Source organism: Gopherus evgoodei, chromosome 9, assembly GCF_007399415.2.
Source record: "Gopherus evgoodei ecotype Sinaloan lineage chromosome 9, rGopEvg1_v1.p, whole genome shotgun sequence".
Taxonomy (NCBI): domain Eukaryota; kingdom Metazoa; phylum Chordata; order Testudines; family Testudinidae; genus Gopherus; species Gopherus evgoodei.
In genome coordinates this window covers 49409874-49437252 of record NC_044330.1, presented here as the reverse complement: position 1 = coordinate 49437252, position 27379 = coordinate 49409874, and the positions used below count along the sequence as shown (strand labels likewise).

General features: G+C 44.6%; 1 protein-coding gene across 1 annotated transcript in view; it reads left to right on the top strand.

Moving 5' to 3' along the window:
• INPP5D (inositol polyphosphate-5-phosphatase D) overlaps nt 1-27379 on the top strand; it is a 79767-nt gene that overhangs the window by 15216 nt on the left and 37172 nt on the right. Inside the window, 1 exon segment of the mRNA XM_030574867.1 lies at nt 25947-26097. Coding sequence (XP_030430727.1) covers nt 25947-26097 — 151 coding nt within the window.

Sequence of the window (27379 nt, the reverse complement as noted above, 5' to 3'; positions counted from 1 at the left end):
CCGCCCCCAGAGTAAATGCTGGAGCTGGGCACCTAGGTGTGAGGGTCTAGAAGCTGGGGGGGGGGAGAGTAACCAGAAAGGGGGGGATGTGGAGCCAATATTTTGCACATCCCATGTAGAAAGCCTTAACCAACATGCCAAGCTCCTCTGGCTGCTGCTCCAAGCTTTTCACTCCAAGCAGCAGCAGCCCTGAGGGTGCTGGCCAGCTTTGAGAAGCTGGAGCATCAGCTAGAACATTGTCTACCTATAGTGTAAAGTTTTTTTAAACAGAGCAGCTCTGATTGTTTCCTCTGCTCCAGGACCTCAGCCTGTCTCCATGCCCTGCTGCACCTTTTGCCCATATCCCATTTCCACTGTTCTTCCCAGCTTTCTTCTTGTGAACTGTAAACACTCATCCATGAATTAGCAGTTTACTTGAACATTTTCAGCAAACTTCTTTGTGTTCAGAATGAGGGCTGCATATCTGAGGAGGAGACATAGTGTTATTCATACACAAGAGAGAGCTAATCCTGGCTTTGAGTGCTTTGTGCAGCCTTTACTATTGCACCTCCATAATTCCTAACACACTTCATGACAGTGAACAAGAGCATGAAAAATATATATTTACACCACCCAGCCTTGAAATAATATGCACATGAAACTAAAACCACACCCCACCATCCCATGCACAATTAAACCTCCAGGGAAGGTTTCTCTGTCTGATAAGTGCAACCCTGAGCTCCAAGTTCAAGATTAATAGGTATTAGTTTGGTGGCTCGATTTCTGAGGGTTAGTGCTCTCTGGGAAATGTATAGAATCAGTGGATGGGCATAGCCTTTAAGTCCACTGGATCTCTGTCAGGAGGGAGCACTGTGAGCCCACTGGATCAATTGATAGTAGTCACTGGATGCAGTTAGTGATACTAAGCTTCCACTGGGTCTACTTGAGAGTGATCCACTGAAATCCAGTTTCTTCAGGCGTCATCAATCATCATGAGGTCTGTGTAAAATAATTTCTGGGATTCCACTGAATCCGTAACGTCATTGTTTGGGATTCTGATGGATCTATAGGAGGCAAAGGGACTATGGTAACATAGCTTTGTATGTTTGGGTGGGCTAAATACACTACTGGTGATTCATATTTTCAATAACACAGCATACGCCCATTTTTAATATGCATTATTCTATATCTGTGGGATAAAGCAGGAGTATTTGCCCTCTTCTGTAAAGTGAACTGCATAATCAAAACAAACGGAGACTAGGCAAAAAGCTCCTGTCCCGTGCTGCTGCCTTCTGATCTTGACACATTGCTCCAGCTGGGCAAGGCATCAGATCCATGTTTGATTGCCTTCTGCAGTTTTTGTATGATCCAAAATGCTTCACATGGTTGAGAAAGACATCTTACAAAAAGTCAAATTCATCTGTGCAATGCTGTAATATCTATTAAGAGAGGGGGGTGAGTATTTTTAAATCCTTCATTTAACAAAAAAGTATAAAAATACAATGGAATGAGTAAATTCTTGCACTCCGTACAACAGTGGTCATTCCCAGCTTCATGACAAAGGGGCACCAACACACATATCTATTGTTTTAATTTTTTAGCAACTGTTTTGTTTTTTAAAATTGATGCAGGAAAGACTCATGAGATGAGGTCCATGTATGTTAGTTACAAGTATAGGCCCTGATCCTGTAATCTAATGTGCAGATGTAGATAGTTATGTCTGCACTAAGGCCATTTGAAATTAATCAGGTGCAGGTGGATTCCCAGTACAGATCAACTCAGGATCAGGGCCATAATCTACTGGAAATCTTTAGTGGTAACACTAGATAAGAAAGACATGATATATTGCACCTTCATAGATGGTATCTGTGTAATGCTAAATGTTAGGGTATTTTCCCTCTTCTACCATATGAAGCTACTTTCTCCCTTAAAGTTGTCTCTGACAGTTGTTTTCATCTTTCAGACTATGGGCAAGGTGCATTAGTTTCCATTTTCTAATTAGAGCTGTCTCTAATAGCATTGTCTTCACCCACTTCTTAGGGTTGGTCTATACAAGGACATGCAGGAAAGTAAATCTGAATTAACTAAAGATGTAAATTTAAAGTGGATTAGTTAAACTGCATTATACCTCTGTGTGGACACTCTCATTCAGACTTAAACTAAATAAGACCACTTTAGTTTTGAGTGAGCGTGTCCATACAGGGGATCTAATGCAGTTTAACTAATCCACCTTAAATGTATACCTTTAGTTAATTCATATTAATTTTCCTTAGTGTCCCTATATAGACAAGCTCTTTGTGTTTCTTGGGAGATTAAACTCATCTGACTATTCCAGTGATTTTTTTGGAGAGGAGTTTATCTTTGTATTCAGGAAAGACCTTTGTAGACATTTCTTCAGGATTTTTGTAGTTGTGACAGGTATGTATTAGATAGGATAATTTAGCTGCTGGCAGCTCTTAATAGCTTCAACATCTTTACAACAGTTGCTAACCCAGCTTCCTATAGATGCTGTGGTGCCCACTAAAATCAGTGTGAGGTTTTATTTTGGGAAAATTGTGAAATGATCTGTCTGGTGTCCATGGTTGATGTACTGGTTGCTCTTTGTGTACAAACAAACAGAACTTTGTCTTTATGTTAGCAGAGCTGTCTGGGGCAGAGACAGATTAGGGCTCTTTGTTGCTCTCGACTAAGACTAAAAAATATTTCCTTGGCCCCCTCTAAGGGCAGGAGAGATATAAATATAGATTTTAAATTCCCTCTATCCTCTCTAGCCTGCCGTATCCGGAGCCAAATTGGGCAAATGACATCTGAGAATGCCTTGTACATAATCTCCTAGAGCCAGAGAGTATTCAGGGTGTCCTATGAGGTACATGGCCAAGCCACATCAAACAGAAAGTGAAAAGAAAGTAAAAAATCATGAGCTTCTCTTTTTCTTCCTCTCTTGAGACTACTGAATTGTGTGCGTCATTTTCTGGTCTCCTAGGCCTCATTTGCTTGGGAGACCCAGAACCACATCCTGCAGATGCAATGTATTTCAGCACCCCGCCCCCCGTTTAATATGAAGGCTGTTTTACAGCACATAAAGCTCTTCATATTTTTATCTTGCTCAGGAGGGTGTTGTGAGGCTTAATTAATGTCTGCACAGTGGTTTGGTTATATAAAACTCTCAAAATATCAGGTATTAGGATGCAATCTGGAGTGCATCAAGGCTAGCATTGCTGGGAGATACGATTTAATGACAAGATCAAATATAGTAAGTAGGCTTGTCTCTATAAGCCAGATGGCTACAGTTGGCTCTTGTCCTCTTTGGGTGAACGTAACGCAAACTAAAAAGTTAGTATTGCTTCAGTGGCCACAAGATCTCATTTCAGGTGACATTTCCAGTCAGTAAGGCTATGCCTAATAGTGAGGGTTGGCTGGGTCAGGCCCTTACTTTGTACCACTGTATCTGAGAGGAGTTGGTCTCAGTTTAGTTCCTACTGGATGAATGTTAACATCACAAAAACTGCTGTCACAGTTGGTGCTCTTGCTGGCAGACTCTGAAGAGAGGCCAAGTATCGAAAAGGCATGGAGACTTGAACTATGAATTCATTGCTAAAGGAGCTTCCTCAAGAATAGGACTGAGCATTTGGAAGCTTGCATTGCCGTTCCCCTGACATGTGACAATGGTGAAGTATCACAGAAGGAGTTGCTTTCATCTAATACTGAACGAGGAACTCTGTTAGAATAACTAGGGAAACATGATTATCCCTAATGCTACTCTCTCTTGTGGGGGTTTCTGAGAGTGAGGCTGTGTTTTGGTGTGTGCTGCGTGCACTAGGTGGGTTTCTGATAGTCTGGGTTTGTTGTTGTTGTGTTATTTGCAATTCCTTTGCTTTAGGGGTGTTGTTCCCACCCCCTTTTTCCTTGGCTGTGTGTGTGTGTGTGTGGATTCTCCAGGGGGTCCACTTCAGATAGGTTTAGTAGTTTGACTTGCAAGCATAGGGGTTGGTGTGTGCCTGCTGTCTCCTGCACCCTGGAGGAAGTGTTGCTGAGTTTAGGTGAGGTTATTGGCCGTGCTAATACAAAATCTGCCACTCAAGTGAGTAAGTCTATAGTAATCTTCCTGGCCCAGGAGTGGTTTGTGAATAATTTGGGACAGGAAGGACTCTGGGTCAAAGAGTCTTTTGTTCCAGATTTTCCCTTGTTTACTGCTGCTACTAAAGTAGTTTTTCCAGTGCCCACCCCCCCCCTTCCTTCTCAGTGACCCTAGTGTCTGATCTCTCCCATTATGGGAAAATAGTTTCTGTTGTCAGGATGATTCTGTCGGGCTACAAGAACCCAAGTGGAAACAATGTTATGTCATTTCAGCGCCTGCTTTGTATGGTTCTAAATAACCCTCAACAGCCCTTGAACCTGATGTTAAAGCACCACATAGATGGGGCAGATTATACAGTGTTTGCTTCCTCTGAAGATATTAAATGTTTCCTGTGTGTAGACTCTTGTCATTTGAGGGGTTCCTGCCCATGTACTGCTGGCTCAGTGGCCCCTGGTAATACTGTGGGACCCCAGCATAGTGGGAGGGGGGTTGGGACGTCAAGAGATGTTAGGATTCTTGGCCGAAAGCTACTCCCAACTTCATCTCAGGGGCTAGACTGGATCACTTTTGTACCATGAATGTTTGTTCTATCCTCCATGTCTCCCACTTGGCCAATCATCATTCTCTCTCTGTCAGTGCATCTCTCTCTCTATTCCTGACTGTGCTTCCCATTGGCACTTTAATGCAATATTATTACAGGACTTGAATTATGTTAACTGTGTTTTGGGAGCATTGCCAGCAGCACAAGCCCCTGTCTGAGTCCCTGAGACAGCAGTGGGGTATTGGCAAGGTCCAGATCCAACCGTTCTGCTAGCAGCGTACCCAGGCTGCCACATGGTCCTTGTGTCAGGCCATGAGTGTCCTGGAATGAGACATCTTGGGCCTTTATGCAACCTTGATGGGAGTAACCCAGTGCAGATTCACCAAACCTTAACTGAGAAGTACTGGCTCCTGAGATACTTATTGGAAGAGAAGGTGCAATGAGCCCTTGTTCGGGCCCATTTTCTTAGCTGCATGATGATGATCCTCCCACAAGATTCTTCTTTGGTTTGGAGAAAGTCTACGGATCATCAGCAGATCTTTTTGCCTACAGCTGCTGGGTGGTCATCTGATGACTGACCCTGGAAAGATCCAGAAAGCAGCTGTTTTTTTCTACAAAGCTCCGTACTCACCTGAGGCCCGGGATGTGCTGGCGATTGGAGGAGCTGCCCCAGGGGTTACTCCTGCTGACTGGTGAGGAACTGCAGGGCTGGACACCCTGCTGTCACTGCAAGAGCTCTCTTTACAGACCAGGGGCCTTGCCTGTCGAGAGCTGCAAGTATCGATGGGCGCCATCTAAATTTTTTGGATGGGTGTTTTTGGCGTCTTATCAGTCCTGACTTTTTTCTAGTGGTGCTGGAGTGTATCCGGGAGGAAGAGATGCCCCTCTGTCACCGTAGGACAGCGATCACCCTGGTGCACAAAAAAAGGGGATCTTTGTGACTTATGGAACTGGAGCCCTATTTCCCTTCTCTGCTCTGACGATAAGATTTTATCCAGGGCTGTAGCCAACCTGCTCAAGGACTGTCTGGACTCTTTGACACACCCTGATCAAACACATATTTTATTCCCAGCCACTGTGCTTTGGATAATATGATTTTAATTCATGATGTTTTCACTGTTAACTAAACTTTGTAATCTGGATGTGGGGCTTGTTTAAATGGGCCAGGAGAAGGCCTTTGATAGAGTTCACCATAGTTATCTTTTAGGATTGGGTCAGTGTTCACGGCATATTTTTTTTATTGTAATATAATGTTTTTAGTGTCCTAAATATTAGTGGGGGTCTTAGCCACTGCCTCCCAGTTCACAGAGGCATCCATCAGGGATGACCTCAGTCTGGGATGTTATATGCTGTAAGTTGGAGCCATTCCAGCACATCCACAAAGCTGTCTGACTGGTCGTTCTGTGCTGGAGTGCCGGATGCTTTCCCAGTTCACCTGTCTGATGATATCTCAGTTTTCATCACACCTGACAGGGCCGTGCAGATGCTTTGTGCTCATTTACAAGTGTATGACCAGGCCTCTTCTGCCTGCATTAAATGGGCTAAGAGCAATTTGGTCTTACTGGGATCTTGGCAGTGCATCAGTCCCCCTGTGTTGCCCCAAAAATTGCAGTGGGGCACTTCTGCGATTAAGGTGTTGGGGGTGTGGCTCTGAATCTGAACAATCCATGTTCAGGAACTGGGAGGAGGCAGAGGAGAAGGTGTAAGGCAGCCTGCAGAAATGACACTGGCTCTTTCTTGGACTCTTGACTGCCAACAAGCTAATGGCCTTGGTATTGTGACACCAGCTAGTGAATCTGGATCCTCCCTTGGGCCTTTTGGGCTGGATACAAAGGCATAGTACCCATTTTTTTGACTATTTACCCCTGATTGAGCCCTGCTTTGCTGTTCCTGCCATTAGATGAAGGGAGCCAGGGGCTCATTGATTTAGTCAGCAAAGTGGCAGCCCTTTGTCTCCAGTGCGTTCAGCAGTTGCTGAATGCTGACTCCTCACTAACCTGGAAGTCCCTTGCCTTCTCTCTCCTCCATTGTGCTGTGGGTGATGGGCTTTGACACTCACCTATTTGTGATGGCACCTGGTCGATTACAGAGTCTGTAATGGTATTTTAATTCCTGAAGACTTCTGTGAAGTGCCTGGCCGGACCAGGCAGTTTCTAGTTTTCGGCTCTTGGAAGAGCCAATGTTGTTTAACCCACTTTGTCCTGCTGAAGCTCTCTCATCTAGGAACCTGTTTTCTGCCTTTACTCGTGCTGTTTTGACCAGGCTGGCTCACCTGATTGTTCCTAGCTGGGCAAGCCGGAGGTCAGCAACAGCTCATGCTATTCAGGCCAGAAACCCCTCTGTGCATTTGTTGGAGAAGGCAGCGCTTCCTCAGCGGACTGCTCAGTATTTTCAAAAAGTTATTGCAGGGATTGATCGTCCAGGCAGAATCCTGTGTTCCCTTCACTAGCAGTCTCTCCTTCTGTGGGTGAGATTTTTGTGCAGCCAGATAGATTGTTTAGTGAATGTTCTTTTTGCAACCATGGCCAAGAAGCTGCTCTGTGGTATGTATGCCAAGGTGCAGCATTATGCCATCCTCTGCGATCTCCATAATACAGCCTGGAGGATGCCCCTGGCCCTGGGTGACTCTCTTTTTCGGCTTCAGACACAGAGTTTCATTTTTTCCTACATTGTCCCCATTGTATTCCTTTTTTATAGTCACTTTTCAGTGGTTTGGGGCTGGTTTTCTCTAATCCTCTGTTTGTTCTAGGAGCAAGATACAGTGCTCACATTCAGCGAGTTTCCTGCCTGGCCAACTTTTTGCTGGGTCAGGCAAAAACTAGCCATTTTGAAATCTCACCAGAACAGAATGCCCAGGATAGAGTGATGTGATGTGTCCTATGCACTGATTGTGGCCCAGCAGCTAACTGATTACACCTTTTATAAATGGATTCATAACCTGGACACTTTTCAGTTGACTTGGTGTGTTAACAATTGTTTGAATTTGGTGATTACGATGCTTTAATGAGCCGTGTTTAATGTTCGTTTAAGACGGGTGTTGCTTTATTTTGTTCATATCTTTTGGTGTATATATTGTAATTGTATAACATTTTAAATAGTTTTAAATGTGATTTTATGTGAATAAAGGTGTTTTTCATGTCATCTCTGTCTGTCTCTCTCTTTCTCTCTGTTTCACTTTCTCCAGCTACCCTGCTGCCTGACTTCCTGATACAGATTTAAAGATACAGTACATGGATATCCTGCTGCCTTTTGTTCTCTGTATACACACAGGACTTCAGTTTCCCATTCTAATGATCTGACATTGTGCATGAGCACTGCATTAATTCATACCAAGTCACCATTGCAGCAAGTGTTTTTTCCCTCTAATACAGCATTTTCCATCATTTTTTGCTTGGGAGGGGCATGAACCTGATCACTCTTAGCTGTAACTGAGTTGAGTGGGAGTTCTGGATATACCTGGACTGCTGGGTTTGTCCCTAGCTTTGTATCAAGTAAATTTTGAGCATCTGCTGTGATAGCAGGACTACATGTAACAGGAAACGAATGATACCATGTGTGAGCAGTTTATAAACAGGCCAGAAACGTGTGACTCACTGCACACCAAATGAAGCTCAAGACAGAGGTGTAAGGGACCGGAGTGTGGGCAGTATTCCCGAGTGGTCAGAGCTGGGCTGAGGTCTGCCCACCAGGGACAGGAGTCACCAGGCCAGAGATGAAGGAATTGCAAAGGCAGGTCCCATAAACAAGAGTCAGGATCAGAATCAGGCCAGGGTCAGAGATCAGAGGTAGCACCGGGTTAAAATCAAGAGGCAGAAATTGGGATCAAAGTCAGGCTGGAGTCAGAGACCAGAGATCAGGAAACAAGGTGAAATCTGGCACTGCAGCAGGCCAAGGTCTGTGTGGTTGTCAAGACAACTTCTTGGGGAAACCCCTGGGGTTAAGTAGAGGCACTTGACCAATTAGAGAGTGGCAAGGTACTGTCACTCTGGGTCTTATGGGCAGGACTTCCTGTGGCGCCTACTCCCCATGGTGCTCCCTGGCCATGTCTCTGCATGGCCTCCTGGTGGCATTGTGGAAATATCAGCCTTCCCAGGCTCTGCAGACCTAGAGACTAGTCCTTTTACTAATGCAGCAATATTTGCAGCATCTGGGGACTCAGCTTGCTGAAGATATGAAAGATGCTAGAGTTCCTCCCAACACTGCCCACCTCCATCCTGCCACCCATATCCAAAAACAGTATAGGGGAAAGGGCTGGACTGTCCCATCTTTACATGTGAACTTAGTGCTGGTGAAAGGTACCAGACAGACCCAAATCTTCTATCAGCTGAACATGCACAGTGGCAGGACAGCTTGTTCATATCACCCTGACAGCAGTACTCTCCCCTCTTCTTAAGGGAAATTCACTGTCCATGCTCAATCAGTCCTTGGATTCTCTGCTTAGAGTGCCCTTGAGCAGCTGCTGCGTCACTCTTCCCTCCATCCTCCACCATGTTCTGTCAGTGCACATGCATGGCTGCAGATCCATATCCATCTAGCGTGATCTGATTAGAGCGTTAACTTGGGTCAGTTCCTGTATTTCTTGTGGCATTGCTGTTATCACTGACGTCAGGAGCAATTTCTGGTTTGCAGAGAATGCACGGCCAGGTCCCTCATGGGCACTTTGCAGAGAGAGAGAGAGGACTGCATATGGACTGTCATTCTGACTAACAATTCTATTGTAAGCTGTGTTGTGCTAGTTCCTGCAGCCTGCATTGAGACCTGAACCAAGGGACTTTCCGGCATTAAGAACTGTGGGATTTGGCTCATTATTATAGATGCAAAATTGTTGAACTCATCTATCTGATTAAAAAACTGGTGATTTGGCATGTATGGGCCCAATCCTATGAGGTGCTGCGTATTGTTTGACTTCAGTGGGAGCCAAGGGTAAGATTGGACCCATATGTAGGCTCCGTGAAAAATGGCAGGTTACATTTTTATCACATAAACTGACAGTCCTGGAAAGACACAGGAATCCTCCACCTGTCTAAACTAATGGTCAAACTGATCTTGGACTCTAGCGAGAGCAGGATTCGGCCCTCAGTCTTCAGAAAGTCAAGATCTAGTCAGTATGCAAAGCTGCAAAACTGATATGAAAGTGAGATTAATTTATTTTGTCAAAGATAGATTTAATGAAACTTTTATATTAAAAAAGTTGATTTTACCCTGACTTACTTGTTACCACAGAAAACTTGCCACAAGTGATTTTCTTAGGGAATGAGGAGTTAAGATGGAGTAAGTATTGCAACTTTAAGGCTGAGAAATTACGCACATTGAAGACAGGAAATTGTAAATTTATCTCTGCACCTCTCGTGTATCTTCATTACCATATAGTTTTTAATTATGCAGTCCCATGCTATTTCTCAAATATTAACACAAAAGAATATTTTCTACAATGTTAAACACCATGAATCCTGTTTTATATGCAGATATATCAAGAGTACTTACATAATTTTCTTAGTGAGCTGTATGTCTGCAGTAATTCTAACTACCTTAACATCAAAAGTTCTCTTCTCCATTATATATTTTAAATAGCAATTTTGATTGTGCAATTTAGGGACTGATTCTGTGTTGCCGTTGAGATCCGTTCAATACAGCAGATAGGATAGGGAACATATTTAGGGCATTTGTTATGGTTTCCTTATTTTCTATCTGGCTTCAGCCCTGGGCAGAGGAGCCCCTCAGTAAATGGAGTGTTGGGACAGAACCTGGCCCATGCTATGGTTATGTGTACACACGCACGTTATCTCTGTTCTCAGGAATTCTGAAGCCAGCATCATGTTCTGTAATGACATTTACCATTTTTCAAAATGAACTTACTCTGCTGAAGAAATAAATACAGACATACCACTTAAAATACCCACAGAGGAGCAGATAACAGTGACCTACAACAGCTTTTCTAGTTCAGTTATTGCCAACACCACATACTCCAAAAATCATGTCAGGTCCTGCAAAAATTATGATTGGCCTAAAAATCAGGAGATTTAAAAAATAAATGAAGTTGGGGTTCTTTTTATTTACCTTCTGGTGTATGTGTGTAGGCTTCAAGTTTTCAAGCTTTTCTCTGCGACCACGAGGACTAGAAACTTACTTTATTTTTTTAAGGCAGCTGAGATTACCATTTAATCACATACCTCTAGGAGCTGGAGCATTAAGTGAACCAGAAAATATCGTAAGATAAACAAAAATGTAGTTTTAGAAGGGCTAAGATGAAGTGTATTTCAAAAACTTATACTTTATAATATAAAAACTCTACCCAAACAAGAGGCCGTCTGCAAATAAACAGTTCAAGAATCTAGCTAATTCCACACTGCCCAAGAATCCTTGCTCACACACTACCAACTCAAACGTAACTTCACTCCCTTGGTTTGTTCTGTAATGGTAATATACTGCCAGAAGTACAGTAACTCCTCACTTAACGTTGTAGTTATGTTCCTGAAAAATGCAACTTTAAGCAAAACGATGTTAAGTGAATCCAATTTCCCCATAAGAATTAATGTAAATGAGGGGGTTAGGTTCCAGGGAATTTTTTTCACCAGACAAAAGACTATAGATATTGATATATATATATACACACACACACACACACACAGAGAGAATACGTATTAAACAATTTAATACTGGTACACGGGATGATGATTGTGAAGCTTGGTTGAGGTGGAGGAATCAGAGGATGGGATATTTCCCTTACCGCTAAATGATGAACTAGCAATTGGCTGAGCCCTCAAGGGTTAACTCTCTCTCTACACAAGGCAGCAGGAATGGAGGGAGATATGCACATTTCCCTTAAGTACACTGCCTTGTTAATTAGATCAGCTTGCTGAGAGGCAGGTGCTGCAAGCTCCCTGAGTCCTGGTCTGTCCCCCCTGCTCTATGGAAGATGGGGTAAGTGGGGTGCAGGAGCAGGGGGGAACCCTGACAGCCCTCCTCTTCCTTCCCTCCCCCCTCTGCTCCAAGCAGAGGATAGGAGCTGCACATGGCAGTGGGGGGAGGGACACAGCTGAACTGCAGGCAGCTGCTGCACAGGGAAATTAGGGGACCGGGGAGCTGATAGGGGGCTGCTGGTTCACCCTGGTTCCACACCCCACCAGCTAGCTGCAATGGGGTGCTCTTCCTGCAAGCATTAGACAAAGCAGGCGGCTGCCAAACAACGTTAGAAGGGAGCATTACACAACTGTAAATGAGCATGTTCCCTAATTGATCAGCAACGTAACAATGTTAACCGGGACGACTTTAAGTGAGGATTTACTGTATATTGATTTTATATCTCATTCATTAATGTGTAAACCTGTTAAGAGAAATCCAGTCTCAGGGAACATTATAAGTTGAAGTTCTGTGAGTTTTGTCATAGTGCAATGTTGAAGTTCTGTGAGTTTTGTCACAGTGCAAGGTGTTGGTGGAGTAGAGGAACATCTTAATGAATAGAATTGGAATGATTGATCTGTTTGGTGTTATGGAATGTGCTGATTATATAATATTGTAGATTTATGTAACCACATGGAGACCTTGCCAGTTTGTATTTTTAACTAGATTTATCACAATAAACATATGGCTTTTTAGTGAGCACTGTGTTATAGCATACTGGAATTGGATCCCTGAAATAGGAAATTTGTAAGTTGTTATTTTGACCTTTGCTTATACTTCAGCAATTTTAGGCAGAGGGTATATATTGAGTGGGATGGTAGTATATAGACAGTTAACTATTACTTTGGGGTGCTAGTTGGACTTCACTGAAACCTTAAGGCCTTTCACATGAAGACTTTACTTCGAAAATTGCACAATTCTGCTATATCTTACAAAGGCCTATAAAGAGGATATTAACAAGTCCTTAGGCGGTGGCAGGACGAGGCCTGGGTAAAATATGAGGAATAATGGAAAGGAAGGTTTTCAATAACCTGATTTTCAAAAGTGCTGAAAAACTGGCCTCTGAAAATCAGGCCCTTTTAAGGTGACTCAGTTTGGGCACTCAAGACCACTAGTCTCTTTTGAAAAATTAAGCCCGAGTGCTTAAAGTTCCATATTTAGCAAATGTTAATCATTTAAAGTTTGCATGGGTAAAAGGCTCTGTCTTCCCAAATGGTGGAAGTTATGCTTTTGGGCCTGGATTATGAAAACCAGATGAGGGAGGAGATTAAATCTCAATAAGGGCTTGCACACTTCAGGTCTAAGATGCAATTTGGATCCACAGCTAAATCCAGATCTAGCCCTCACCCATAATTTGGAATACTGTGAGGTGCATGTATTTGGATTTGGGCTCATCTCTAACTGAAATGAATTATTTTCAGCAATTATTGATACAGGAGCTTCAAACACACACACACTTCCGTGTTCTTCAACTAGGCAAGTGAATGTTGAATCTGCTCAATTGCTTCATTTAGAGTCATGTGAAAAGCAGAGCAGAATGCTCTCTCATTTAGCATGAACTCTTTTCTATAAGAAGATATGATGCATGGTAACCATGCCAAACATTCACATACGATCTCTCTCCAGGTCAAGCTTGCTCTTCAATGACTGAAACGAGTGGTAGGGCCAATGAGGACTGGTGTTCTTCAGTTACTTTCTAAAGAGCTCGATTAAATTTTTCTCACATTGACAGTGTGGTTGTTAGTCTTTTAGTTTATGTCCTTTGTTTAGTGATATATACATCCGATTTCCATCCACTTGTCCTGCAGAAGAGTTAGTGATTTTTTAAAAGTTATACACTGATTTTTCTGTAGGTTATTATAATTCCTTATTCCCATTGGCCAATAATTGCTTCTTCCAGACCTTATGAAGTCAAATCATGTATTCTCATGCTCCTAATTTACCAGTGATTAACTTCCAACATTTTAGTCTCAAATCTCACATAGAAAAAGGCAATAGATCAAACTCAGCTTTGAAAAAGCCACCCTTGCAGTTTCAGGATCAAACCAATTCATGTCATGAATAGTGTTCATCCAGCTTCCATGCTTCAGAAATAGCATGAGCCATTCACCTTGAACTTGCCCCTCTCCACTCCCCAAAAAATTCTTCAAGGGCCACAGGCTCCATCACTGACCTCTATAACTCTCATTGTTCCCCTCCCCCAGTTCTGGCCTCCAGATAACCCCCAAACCACCATCTATTCTCTTCATTTCAGGGCACCCTAAAATCCACACCCCAACCCAGGCAGAAGCCTCTATACAGTCCCCAGGCAGCAGTAATTAAAAATGTTCCTCACCTGAACTGCTCCTGAGTTGGAGGTAGCAGGTCCCTCCTAGGTCCTAGCCGGTCCTCAGAGGCTGCTGCATGTGTTACCAGGCTGTAGACCCTCCCACACCTCTGCATTCCTTCACCTTTCCCCCTTATCACCATGCTCAGCTCACCTGCTTGCTGCCCCAAAGACTCTCTCACTTCATAGTCATCCAGCCCCCAAATGCCCTTCTCACCCCCATTTGCTCCTAATTTTTCTCCAATCATCAAAGTCCACCCTTACCCCATGGTCCCCCAGCTGCCCACTCCTGCATGGGGTCCTCCAGCCCCTCCAGCCTACCCCTCAGTCCATGTTGTCCACTTAGCTTCTTGTTTCTCCGGGCCCCCAAAGCTGTATTAAAATAGATCATGCTTATGGATGCCTTGTATTTTGGGAAGCAGCTGTTAGGAGTCACAGCGGGGAGTATCTAAAGTCAACTTACTGAGGAATCCTCCTAAAATTGTTTAGTAAAGGCTTAGCACAAGTTTCAACCTGAAGATCAGAGACTTTTGCTGAAGAGCTAACAAAATGTTTTAAAAGGGCTTGTCAACACATACAGTGCTACCTACGCTGACAGGATCGCTTCTCCCATTGGTGTAGGTACTCCACCTCCCTGAGGCGGCAGCTATGTCTATGGGAAAAGCCCTCCTGTTAATGTAGTGCTGTCTACACCAGGAGTTGGGTTGGTATAACTGTCACTCAATTCCACACTCCTGAGCGACACAGTTATAGTGAGGTAAGTCTGTAGTGTAGACCAAGTCTTAGATAAAGCAGTTATCAACCATTTACGAGGCACTAACTTCAGTGTTCCTGAAACAAACGTAAATGATTATTTAAGTGAAATGCAAAAGGCTGCTTGAGAAGTGTCTAATGAGCTGGTTAGTTTCACCTGGCTAACTTACTATGTTTTAAGCCAACATTTTCCACACCAGATGCATAAAAGTAAGTAAGCTTCTCCCAGTAATATTTTGGCACCTCGGTGAAAGAGGCCTGATTTTCAGCTTGCACTGACGCTGCAAGTTCTCCTCTACTTTGAAAATCAGGCTACTCCTGAAGCACAAATCTTAGAAAAAGTTGGCCTTAAGCAATATAATAAGATGGTCAGTTTCCCAGTTCCTCCTTGCTGACTGGCCTGGGTTTAGGGGGAGAAAACACTTCCCCTTTCTCTCAGGGCCCCAGTTTTCCTCTGCTTTCTATTTATAGCACTGCTGTAAAAACTAGGGTTGCTAACCCTCCAGGACTATCCTGGAGTTTCCAGGAATTAAAGTTTAATCTTTAATTAAAGATTATGTCATGTGATGAAACCTCCAGGAATACAGCCAACCAAAATTTGCAACCCCAGTAGAGAGCCGTGTGACAAAGTTCCTCCTCTGCCTTGGTGGGTCCTGCACTTTCTGGCAGATTTTGCTCACCTCAGATGTTCACAGCAGCCCTCAGTTTGGCTGTTTTTGCTAGAGGCTCAAACCTGCCATTCACTCAGCTAACCTCATCACTGGCCAGCATGGGGGAAATGAAGAACAATCTCTGCAGTCTCTGTTGTTCCACCTAGTGGGTTGGGGACAGGCCAGATCCCTTTCCAAATTAGACCTTCTCCTCTGGTGTTTCTCACGGACCAGGTCAACTCCTCCTGTGTCTGATAGGGAGTTGGGCGGATGGGGGGAACCTGGGCCTGCCCTCTACACCGGGTTCCAGCCCAGGGTCCTGTGGATAGCACCTGTCTACAATGTCCCCTGTATCAGCTGCGTGACAGCTACAACTCCCTGGGCAGCTTCCCCCCAGCAGCTTCTTTAGCCTCACCACAGGACTTTCCTCCTGAAGCCTGGTAACACTTGTACTCCTCAGTCCTCTAGCAGCACACCTCCTTGCACAACCCCCACTAACTGATGGGAGGTCCTTTTTATACCAGGTGTGCTGATTAGCCTGCCTGCCATAATTGATTCTAGTAAGTTCTTCACTGGCTCCAGGTGTCTTAATTAGTTTACCTGTCTTAATTGGTTATAGCAGGTTCCTGATTGCTCTAGGGCAGCCCCTGTTCTGGTCACTCAGGGAACAGAAAATTTTTCATCCAGTGACCAGTATATTTGCCTTCTACCAGACTTCTGCACCCAACTGATCTGGGTCTGTCGCAACCTCTAGTTAGCCCCTTCGGTGCCCAGCTTGCATTGGGTTCTATATACGAAAAGCTGTTTTCCTTATATGTCTTCATAATCCCTCCACTAGTCCCCTCAGAAATACTAAAAGGCACTTCTCAGTAAGGCCAGTTTTGAAGTGTCTTAAGCCAAGCCATTTTGGTGCACCGGCAAGCTTAGATCATTCAGAGATAAGATGAGAAAAGGAGTGTAAGGCCAGGGCCCTGTGAGATGTTCACAGAGAAGGAGTCTGGCAGGAGGAAAGAGGAACTGCAAAAAATGCTGTTGAAGGAGCAGTCAGAGAGATCGGAGAACCAAGAGAGGACATGCTCTTAAGGCACGAGAAGGACAGGATGTTGAGGAGGAGGAAAGGATCAGCAGTGTTAGAGCTACCTTGATGCTGATGAGGTTGAAATACGGGCCATGAGATTTAGCCCAGAACCAGTCATTAGAGACTTTAGTTTCCGTAGAGTGGAAACAACGGAAGCTACATTAGAGTGTATGGCAGTGCAGCCAATGCCCTCCTCTCTGTAGTGCCAGAGTGTATACTGGGGAGTCTGCTTCCTTTGATTCCAAGATCCAGGAGTGACTAGAGACAGTAGATATAAGCAGTTGTTCAGTGAGCTTAGAGGAGAAGGGAGATAGGACAATGACTGAAAAGGCATGTAGGATGGAGAGTAGTTTTTTGGAGGATGAGAGATACAAGAAGATGCCTATTGGAAGAGGGAGGGAAAACAATGGTAAAGAAAGCCAGGATGGTCTGGAGCCAAAGGGACAGATGGAGAGGTTAAAAGTAGGTAAGAGAACTCCAAGTATGTGTCTGGGGAGAAGGAGGAAAGAGTTTTGGGAGGAGAGGAAGGAGGATGAAAAGAAAAGTCATATTGGTTCTTACTGATCTTCTCCTTGAAGAAGTTAGCACAATCCCGGGCAAAGAGAGAACAGTATGTTTGAAGAGGGAGTCACAGGTGATGAACATCAATTTGAATCTGCCTGATAAACTGTGTGTGTATATGGGAGTGGGGAGAAGAGGTGCACGCGCACATGCTAAAAATAAGAACTCGTGCTATCAGCCACAGGCCCATCTTGTTTTCGGCTGCTGTAGATCATTCACTTCTGCTTGCATTGCCCATTTTCATTTCTGTTCCTCATTTCAAAAACCAGAATAGATGTGTATGAAGTTAATATTTCCCTCTGGCTGGTCCTTGCAATGCAGCTCCGTTCTCCCATGGAGGCTTGTTCAAAGTGTAAAGTCAATAATTTTTTTTCTAATGCTCTTTGGAGCCCAGATGCTGAGAGACTTAGTGCCAGGAGTACATTTTACTATCTACTTCTGCTTTTCCTCTCCAATGCTGTGATCCTTTCCCACAAATTCAAGTGTAACTTGAAACATATGTCCCAGCAATATGTTACTTTCATTGCCCTTTGGCAGTGGGAGTTGTTAGGCCAGCCTTCAGATGAACCTCTCCTGAACAAGAGACTGAACATAGCTACAGATTGCATAATGCTTTCTTTATTTCTTAATCTGTGGCATTACTTACTCTTCAGCTCTGCAGTTCTCTGACACAGCCCCAGTCTATCAGCAACAGATCAGTGTCTCTGGGACTACTCAATATCCCAGCAGGACAGGGAGCGGAATTATAGGCCTTCTATTCTGATTGATCTAGGTTCTTATACTATGGTGGTGGGGTGCGGTATATCTGAGTGCCTTCAAGTAATGCATCAAATGACATGACTAGAAGTGTGTGCAGTGGAGTGTCTTGGTTTGGTAGGGATTTTTTTAACATATGCACCTTGCTGTGATGTACAGTATAACCTTGATTTTACGAATACCAGTCTTATGAATGACCAATTCTAGGAATGATTTTTCCTGAGAGGGGAAAAAAAATCACATAATGAAAGTCCTGTCAGTGAAGAACAAGTTGACATCCCCTTGCGTTCCAGTGCCATCAGTGTATGGGAAATCACTTTGCGGTGGTTTGCATGTTGACAAGAAAGCAATTCAGTGCTCTATACTGCAACTGATGTACCATACTGGGATATTCTATGTTATGAACCCTCAATCCCCATTTAGTTAATAAAATAGGGGTTCTACAGAATTTCTAAGAGAGAAGGCAGGTCAAATAAATGTGCCTTGTATTTAGAGTGGAATGTGGGGAGGTTTGGTCCTTATTTCCTGGGGGGCCTGAGACTGCCTCCTGACAAGCTTTACCTCCAGTGTAGAGAGTTCCGTTGTGCCAGAGGAGGAACATTGTTGGCCACGGTCTTCATCCTTTCAAAGTATTTGCAAATAATATTGCTCCTTAGATGGTAAAAGTGATACGTGGCAGTTTCGGGGCGATTCTGCAGCAGTGGTGGTTTTCTTCGCTCTGGGGTGGATTGGAGCTAACTGTTGTGACTAGTTGCTGTGCAGGCCCAAGTTTCCCCCGCCCCTTGTTTGTGGTTGGACAGTGGGCAGCCCACAGGCTCCGGTCTCTATGGTTCCCCTTTTCCTTACTACAGTTTTTTCTGTCTCTTTTCAGCTGTTCCGGCCACATGTTTAGCCCTCTGCGGAAGTCTTGCTGTAAAACTGGTGATGTGTGCTCCAGCTAATGCCCTCCTCTCTGTAGTGCCAGAGTGTATAGTAGGAAGTCTGCTTCCTTTGATTTCAAGTGCCATAGCATTTGGCCAGGGATTGCCAGTGCAGCCCTTGTGGAGGGCCGAGGAGTTACCAGAGGAATGGAAGCTCTGGAGATGAGGGAGGGGTCTGTTGGATGATATCAACATGCCCTCCTGCACACCAGTGCAAGAGGGAGCAGGGGTTGCTGCTGAGTAGGGTTGCCAACTTTGTAATATTTAAAAACTGGACACTCGGGCAGGAGTGCCAGAACCTGTCCTCCCATCCCTGCCCTGCTCCTTCCCTCCAGGCCTCATCCCTGCCCAGCCTCTACCCCTGAGGTCCCATTCCTGCCCTGCCCCTCCCACCTGAGGCCCTGCTCCCATTCTCTCCTCTTTCTCCCTCCCCCATCACTCGCTGCTCTTCCCTTCTCTCCCTCTCTCTACCTGGGTCAGGAGGGACTCGCCTGCAACGCTGGGGCTGGGAGCTGCAGCTGCCCAACACAGGTAGGAGGCAGCCCCAGCTGAGTAGGGGCTGGAGTGGGTGATGACTTGGCTCCTCCCCACATCCCCCGCCTGCAGTAACTGGACTTTGGGTGTCCAGTCGGTAGATCTGATGGGACACGGTCAGGTCCCCTTTTCGACCAGACTTTCTGGTCAAAAATTGGACACCTAGGCACCCTACTGCTGAGTGCTTTCTGTGATTACCATGTAGACTAGGAAGCTTGAGAAAGTGACCCACGCTTGGCAGCAGGAGGAGCTAAATTCAGCCCTTCCTCTTCCTATATCCCAGGCCTGAATTTGGCCCAGAGAGAGCAGCTCCTGGGAAAAGAGCATTGCAGGGTACAGTTTACTTCTTGAAACACTGAGATGCCAGGGACCAGGGAAGCAGATGGAGCTGAGGGGCAGAGGACAATGCTTGGGGAAGTCAGGATGGAGAGGAGGGAAGAGATTGCTCGGGGAAGCAAAGGATGTAGGCAAGAGATGGAAAGTTCTAGGGCCAGTTGTGGGGTAGGGGAGAGCTAGGCAGAGCCCAGGTCTTGAGGGAGAGGATGGGGAAACTGCTAGGGCACAATAGAAGGCCATTTAGAGGGGATCTAGGAGTGCAGGAGAGGACTTGGGAACAAGTGGAGTGAGGGAGGGCAGGAGAAAGCTTGAGGGGACCTGGAGAGTGAGAGGGATGAGAGAGAACTTGGATGGTAAAGCATCTCCATGGAAGGAGAGGATGGCAAACCTTGGCCTTCCTGCAAGGATCAGTGCTGTTTCCTGTTTAATCTTTCTATTTTAACCCCTTGCTCTCTGGTGATTTCGATGTCACTATCCTACTCCAATCCCCCAAGGTAATTGGAGCAGGTCTAGAGCAGTTGAGACCAGTCACTTGTCTACACTAGCTTGCTACTGCCTGTGACACAGGATCTTTGGTAGTGCAACAGTGGGGAACTAGAAGAAGAATACTAGTGTAGGTCAAGTCAAAATGGGCGGGAATGGGGACCTGACTCCCCAGCTCCATTGGCTAAGAGGTGGCACTGGCTGACACAGGTGAGAGAGCACCCATGCTTCTAGTATGCACTTTCTGGGCATGGCCTGGAAACATCCTGACTGACTCAATGACTCTTGGAGGTTTCCCACTACTGTCTAGCTCCTCTGCACACCCCTTCAATGCTGGCCCTTTGTGAGCAAGTGAGAAAATAAGTGTGAAATATATGGTACATTTGCAATGAGCTCCCCATAGCCAGACAGCAGTGGTCTCTGTTCCCCTCGAGTCATTTCTCAGAGGGTTTTTTTGTAATGTCTAGTGCTAAACATATTTGAGGGTTGATGCACATTTATAAAGCTAAGCAATAAGACGAGAATGGCACAGACCTGCTTGTTTGCCTATCATCGTCGTCATGATCATGTTCCTATTACACCTCTGGCGTTTAGGGCAGTGGTGAAGCTCCTCCTCTCCTGTCTGTTTCTGGCAAGTCTTTCAATGGTTTCCCAGCAGTGCCCCAGGTTTTTCAGCTCGGCTTCCACAGCTCTTCACCATGTTGTTTTCAGGCAGCCTCATTTTCACTTGCCTTCAGGTGTCCATCTTATTGCTACTCTGGTGATGGAATCAGTTTCCATCCGAAGTACATGACCGATCCATCTCCAGTGCCTTCTGGCAATGATGGTGCTCAGATCCTCTTGGCTGCACTGCGTCAATAGATCTTGGTTTGAGCTTGTTCTGGGCGAAAAGATACAGAGGATTTTTCTGAGACAGGTTGTATGGAATGAAGACAGTTTGGACATGTCATACTTTCTCATTCCCCAGCATTCTGCACTATAAAGTAGTGTGAAAGTATGCAGCTCTGATAAATCTTGAGTTTGGTTTTGGTGTTCTATTTTGATGATTTCCAGACTGTATTTAAGCTCCTGAAGGTGTTCCTGGCTTTACTGATTTTGTTCCGGATATCCTGGCTTGTTCAACAGTCTTGGCTGATGGTGGTGCCCAAGTATGTGAATGTTTCTGCATTGTTCAGAACATAATCCTCTATCCGTACTGGTGATGGTGAGGCATTACTAAAGGTCATGATATCTGTCTTATTGTGGTTGATTTTCAGTCCAATTTGCTGGCTGAATGCTTTGAGTCGAGTTGTTTTTTCTTGTATATGGTGTTGGGTATGTGATAGGGTAGCGAGATCATCTGCTAAGTCCATGTCTTCAAGGGATGAGAAGAGGGTCCATTTAATGCCTCGTAGCATGTCTTCTATTGTACACCTCATTACCCAGTCAATGGCAATGTTGAAGAGGATTGCAGACATGACACACCCCTTACGTACTCCTGTTTTGACTTCAAAACTGAGCTCACTGTGATCATCACTGCATATAAAGCTGAAATAGAAGCTTTTGATGAGGTAGATTATATGGAAAGGAATTCCATATGCCCACAGAATGTGTCATAGACTGGTCCTGTGAATGCTATCAAAAGCCTTCTCAAAGTTTATGAAATTTATGTAGAGTTGCATTGCCATTCTAAGCACTGTTCTATTACGTTTCATAGAGTGAAGATCTCGTCTGTTGTTTGCATGTGGTTGGTGTTTATTTTGGTTTCATCTTTATTATAGAAAAAGAGGTGTATGTGTCATTTTAATCACAGGATTAAACCTAGTGGGACAAGATGAGGCAGGTGATGATGTTGCTCAGCATGTGTTGCATGTCTTAGGTTTTCATGGTGTCATTTTAATGGTAGCCATTTCCAGCACTCCTTTTTAACAGTTGTCTAATTGTTTCATTGTGCTTGCCCCATCTGACTGTCTTCACCTATTGCCTCTTGTCTTATACTTCATACGTTAGCTCTTTGGGATTGGACTGTTCTTTTTGTCTGTCTGTTTGTACAGCACCTAGCACAATAGGGTCCTGATCCATGGCTGGGTGCCTAGCTTCTACTGTCCTAATAATGTTGCTCCATTTGATTTGAGCAACTGGCCAAAAACTCAGGGTCTAGTAGGTTTGTTCCACTTAGGAGAAGATGATAACAACTGGAATCTCAGAGCAGAGGAAATGCTTTAGTAACCAAGAGGTAAACAAGGAGGAGACTGACTGAGGCTATGTCTACACTAGCACTTTTGTCAGTAAAACTTTTGTCAGTCAGGAGTGTGAAAAAACCCACACCCCAACTAACATAACTTACACCGACAGAAACACTGGTGTGGACAACGCTATGTTGACATAGATACCACCGCTTGTTGGGGGTGGTTTAATTATACCAGCGAGAGAGCTCTGTCCCATCAGCATAGAATGGCTATGGGGGAGACCTTACCACAACTCAGCTGCATTGGTACAGCTCTGCCACTGTAAGGTCTCTAGTGTAGATCTGTCTCAGTGTAACTTCATTGATTTCAGGATCCTTTTGTATTACAGATTAGATACAGGAGCCATATTTCTTTAATGACTTCCATTTTCACTGGGTCTCTGAGTCATAGGTATTACAACCAGTCAGTGTCAACAACTATAAAATGGCTGGGATGGATGCATATGGCCAAGTACTGTTTGCATTTCCACTGGTGCAAAACCTGAGAAACTCTTGAAGTCAGTGCAACTGAGAGCAGAAGTCTCTGACCTGCAGCGTTCTGCAGAAGTTGCAAGCTCTAGATATTCCAACCAGCCGTTTGTTGCAACCCCTTTTACCTGGTGTAGTAATGGCCTTACATAAATATTATTGTGTCTGAGCCTTAGTACTATGCTTTACGCTGAGTGACACTTTCCGCAGTGTCCCGGTAATAACTATTGCAGAATGCAGGAACGTGCTTGTGCACAGATCTTTCAGAGTGAATTTTCAAAAGCATCTGATAATGTTTTGTGTGAAAGTTTCCTTCTGTGCTTTTTAAAAAATATTTATGTACACTAGGAATAATATGTCCTGATCACTTCTCCACAGGCAGCCAAACCTTCAGATGAGTTTGCTCAATATTGAAAACATTGCTCCCCTAATTTCTGGGCTGAGGTCTCATTCTCTCAGAGGAATCAAGATGAGATCTTGTTATGGCTGGGATTCTCTAAAGGCATTTCAGAAATAGTGTTTTTGCTGTACAGATGTGGGCATAAGTAATCTCCCCACTCTTCCTGCCTCAGGGATGGGAGCTGACCTGGTATGGAGATGCCCACCACACAGCAGGCAATTCTTTGGCTCTGTAGCCCTTAAAGGGGCAACACTTGTTCTCCAATAAGTCAAAGAGCTCCACTGCTTAATGTGTGGTGAGGTCATTCTGCTTGTTGGGGTTTGTACCACTGTTTCTCATGTTCAAGCTCTTGATTTGCCTGTATTTGACTCTCACTTGGTCCTATGTGTTTGTTTGTTCTTGATTTAATATAACCTAGTGCCTCTTGAACAAAATACATATACAGATAAGGAGCCAAGGCTGACCAAACCCAAATGGGTCTGTTAAAAGCCACACATACAGTTAATGGCAAGGATTTGTTAAAACTTGTATGGAAAGCTCATGTATGTTAATAATGATAAAAGCAAAAGTTTGAAAACTAGATTAATGTGCCGCAAAGACTGTTCAGAAGACTCTGTAGCAATTTATTTCAAATTTAGATAAAGTCCTACTACTTAAGGACTACAGGGTGTGAAATCTATGGCAAATCAGACAGAATAGCTCTTCTATTCTTGCCTCCGGCTAGCACTGTCTTCTGTTGCTATTGAGTGCTCACTGGAACTGTGTTCACAAATGTATGTTGCTCACGGTTCCTTTTAAACCAGTAGAAAGTAACCTGATGAAGATGGAAATCATCTACACATAGGCTACTCTCTCCTGTTTGCATCAGGCCCTGCTGTGTATATGTGTGTGGGCTTGTTATGATTTCAGAAAGCCCACGATCTGCCACTGCTGTACTACAGGACAAATGAGAACTGTATTTCCACAGAAAGAATAGACCATGAAAAGCATTTGGATTGGCACTTAAAATCTGTATTGAACATGCTTATGCACTGCTATCTGATGGTCCTGGAGTGTAACTGTAGAGGCAGCTTATGATACAGGTGTCTCCTTTTCATCCTTGCTTGCTACCTGTATAGGGTGGTATAGAGGATTGTCAATCTGTGTACTGCCACAGTGAGCCAATGATTTTATATCACTAGGTCTAAATGTGGAGGCAAAATGCTGGGACCACATGAATGGTGGCTGCTGTAGCCTGAGGGATCTGACATACCTCAATTAATTGGCAGCTTCAAGCATAGAGATCAATTGATGGCTATTAGCAAGGATGGTGTCCCTAGCCCAGGGGTCAGCAACCTTTCAGAAGTGCTGTGCCAAGTCTTCATTTATTCACTCTGATTTAAGGTTTCGCGTGCCAGTAATACATTTTAATGTTTTTAGAAGGTCTCTTTCTGTAAGTCTATAATATATAACTAAACTATTGTTGTATGTAAAGTAAATAAGGTTTTCAAAATGTTTAAGAAGTTTCATTTAAAACTAAATTAAAATGCAGAGCCCCCCGGACTGGTGGCCAGGACCCAGGCATTGTGAGTGCCCCTGAAAATCAGCTCACGTGCTGCCTTTGGCACGCGTGCCATTGGTTGCCTACCCCTGCCCTAGCCTCTGTTTGCCAGAAGCTGGGAATGGGCAACAGGGTGGCACTTGATAATTATCTGTTCTGTTAATTCCCTCTGGGGCACCTGGCATTGGCCTTTGTCAGAAGACAGGATACTGGGCTAGATGGACCTTTGGTCTGACCCAGTATGGCTGCTCTCATGATCTGATTGTTCTGTTGCTTTGCCTCTAAAGACCCCAGAACATTTGCTATCCCTAAAGATACGTTTTCAGACATAAAGGCCTGCATTGTCTCTCATTACTGGGAGTTCCAGGCCAGCATAGCAATTTTGAACTTTCTGCAGAATTTCAACCAGCAAGAGATCTTCTTGAAAAGTGACCATAGCCACAATAGTGAATAAGTGCATCATGAAATATACTGTGTCCATGATGCCTGGACATGATGCCTTAAGGATGCCTCTAACACAGGCTCTATCAGCTCATGACTCTCTTTGTGCAATACATGCTGAGTAAGTGGCAGCAAAATGAGATGTGTGGTCATTCTATGTTCTTGCCTGAATAACTTTGTGGACACCACTGTAGTATCTCACAGGCATCAGTCAGAGCTTGAAGTCATCTTCATCTTTGTGGGACTTGAACATTTTAACATTTCTTTCCAAATAAAATCAGACTTTTTAAAAACAGAGATAATCCTTTTGGAGTACCAACTGACAAGCCCAAGGTTGTGGTTGATGCACCTCTGAAAATCAGGTCACTTGATTTAAATTCCTAAATATGGACTTAGAAAACTAACTCAAGACACTCAAGTGTCAACATTTTAACCTTAAAACTTTTAAAATTTCAATGGTTTGCTGGCCCATTTATTTGAGCCTAATTATGCCTAGTTATTTGAATACTGGAAGGAATACTAATAGGTGCATTTGATTGTGTTTCTCTTGCAATCTGAAAGTGAGGGGAGATTCCTACCATGCTCCTTGCTCTCGGTAAGTATGAGAATCGATCCTCTCAAAACTTCTGCCTTTATAGATCTCTGTTGCTCCGAAGCCAAACACACTTTAAAATTAAATGGCCATAGAAGTGGGATCTCTTCCACTTGGCTTACTGAATCTTTGAGGTTGCTGTTTTTGCTGACACTGGCTGGAGCATGTGTGCATATCTGTTTGTGTTTATATTCTGTGAGCTGTTCTGCACGGAAGCCTGTGGTCAGGTAGATGCTGAAAGCTGAGCTGCCTTTCTCTGGACAGTAGTAGCCGATTTTTTCTCTCTCTTTCTTTGCTTTGCCTCCAGTGAGGAGCGACATTTCCATGGTAGGAACGATCCGCAGCGATGTTTGCCAATGTTTGTGTTCTGTGGATTGTTTCAGGCATCGGAAGGCGTTCCAGTGAAGTACTTCGACAACTTGGATGAACTGATAGAGTTTTACAAGAAGGAGAACATGGGTCTGGTATGGCACCTGAGATATCCTGTCCAAAGGGAAGAGGAGGAGGCAGCTGATGAACCAGAGGAGGATGCAGGTAAGAAATCCAGGGGAAAGGTGGATGGTTTGGACCCTGGAGTGAAACAGACTTGATGTGTGCTGGAGATGATGGGAGTGTTGGCAGGAGTTTTCTTGGAGTTTCTCAGCTTCAGTTTCAGAAGTGCTATGTGCCTGCAACTCCTACTGACTGCTTTAGGAGGTATGACTGCTCAGGGGGGAGGGATAGCTCAGTGGTTTGAGCATTGGCCTACTAAACCCAACACTGTGAATTCAATCCTTGAGGGGGCAACTTAGAAATCTGGGGCAAAATCAGTACTTGGTCCTGCTAGTGAAGGCAGGGGGCTGGTCTCCTTGACCTTTCAGGGTCCCTTCCAGTTCTTTGAGATAGGTACATCTCCATATTTATATTTATTTATAGGGCCTCTGACAATCAGGCCCCTTTGGGTATGTCTGTATAGCAGCAGTTCTCAGACTGTGAGTCAGGACCCCAAAGTGGGTCACAACCCTGTTTTAATGTGGTCACCAGGGCTGGCTTAGACTTGCTGGGGCCCAGGACCAAAGCCAAAGGGTGTCAGCCCTGGACAGCAGGGCTGAGCTTACAGCCTGCCAGCCCTGGACTGAAGCCCTTGGCATTTGGCTTTGGCCTCCAGCGCCCGGGGTGGTGAGGCTTGTCCTTTGCCCCCCTCCAGATAGCGGGGCTCAAATGAGTTCAAGCTTCAGTGCCCACTCCTGGGGTCATGTAGTAATTTTTGTTGTCAGAAGGGAGTCACAGTGCAATGAAGTTTAAGAACCTCTTCTATACAGCAATGTAAGCCTGGGCTCAAGCCTAACCCTCTTGCATCTACACACCAGTTGTGTTAACCTAGGGCTTGAACCTAGGGGCTCAGGGCCCAGCAGGGTTGGAGAGTCCAAGTCTGTGTTAAGCTGAGACCTAATGGTCTGAGCCCTATTGCTTTCCTGTGTGCCTGGCCCCAGCATGACCCAGGTCCCGGAAATCCTCCGGAGGTATCCTTTAGTCCTCTCTATGCCAACAATCTGTGGTGCAGTCTATTGCACTCTATTGCAAATGGCAGCCACTCATCCCTTTGCAAATGGCAGCACCTCAGATCAGCGTTAAGCCATTATCTGGTGAACACCAATCTGTGAGCAAACTATCAGACAGCCTGCAGGGTTTGCAAGGGAGAATGATCAAAAGAAGCTTTTTGCAAAAAAAGCTGCTTCCTGGACACAGGAGCACAGCCAGATTTTGGTGCATGCTGCCCTTATGGGCACCTGAGTCCCATCTATCACACTGTCACAGTTAGGAAGCAGGCAGTAGA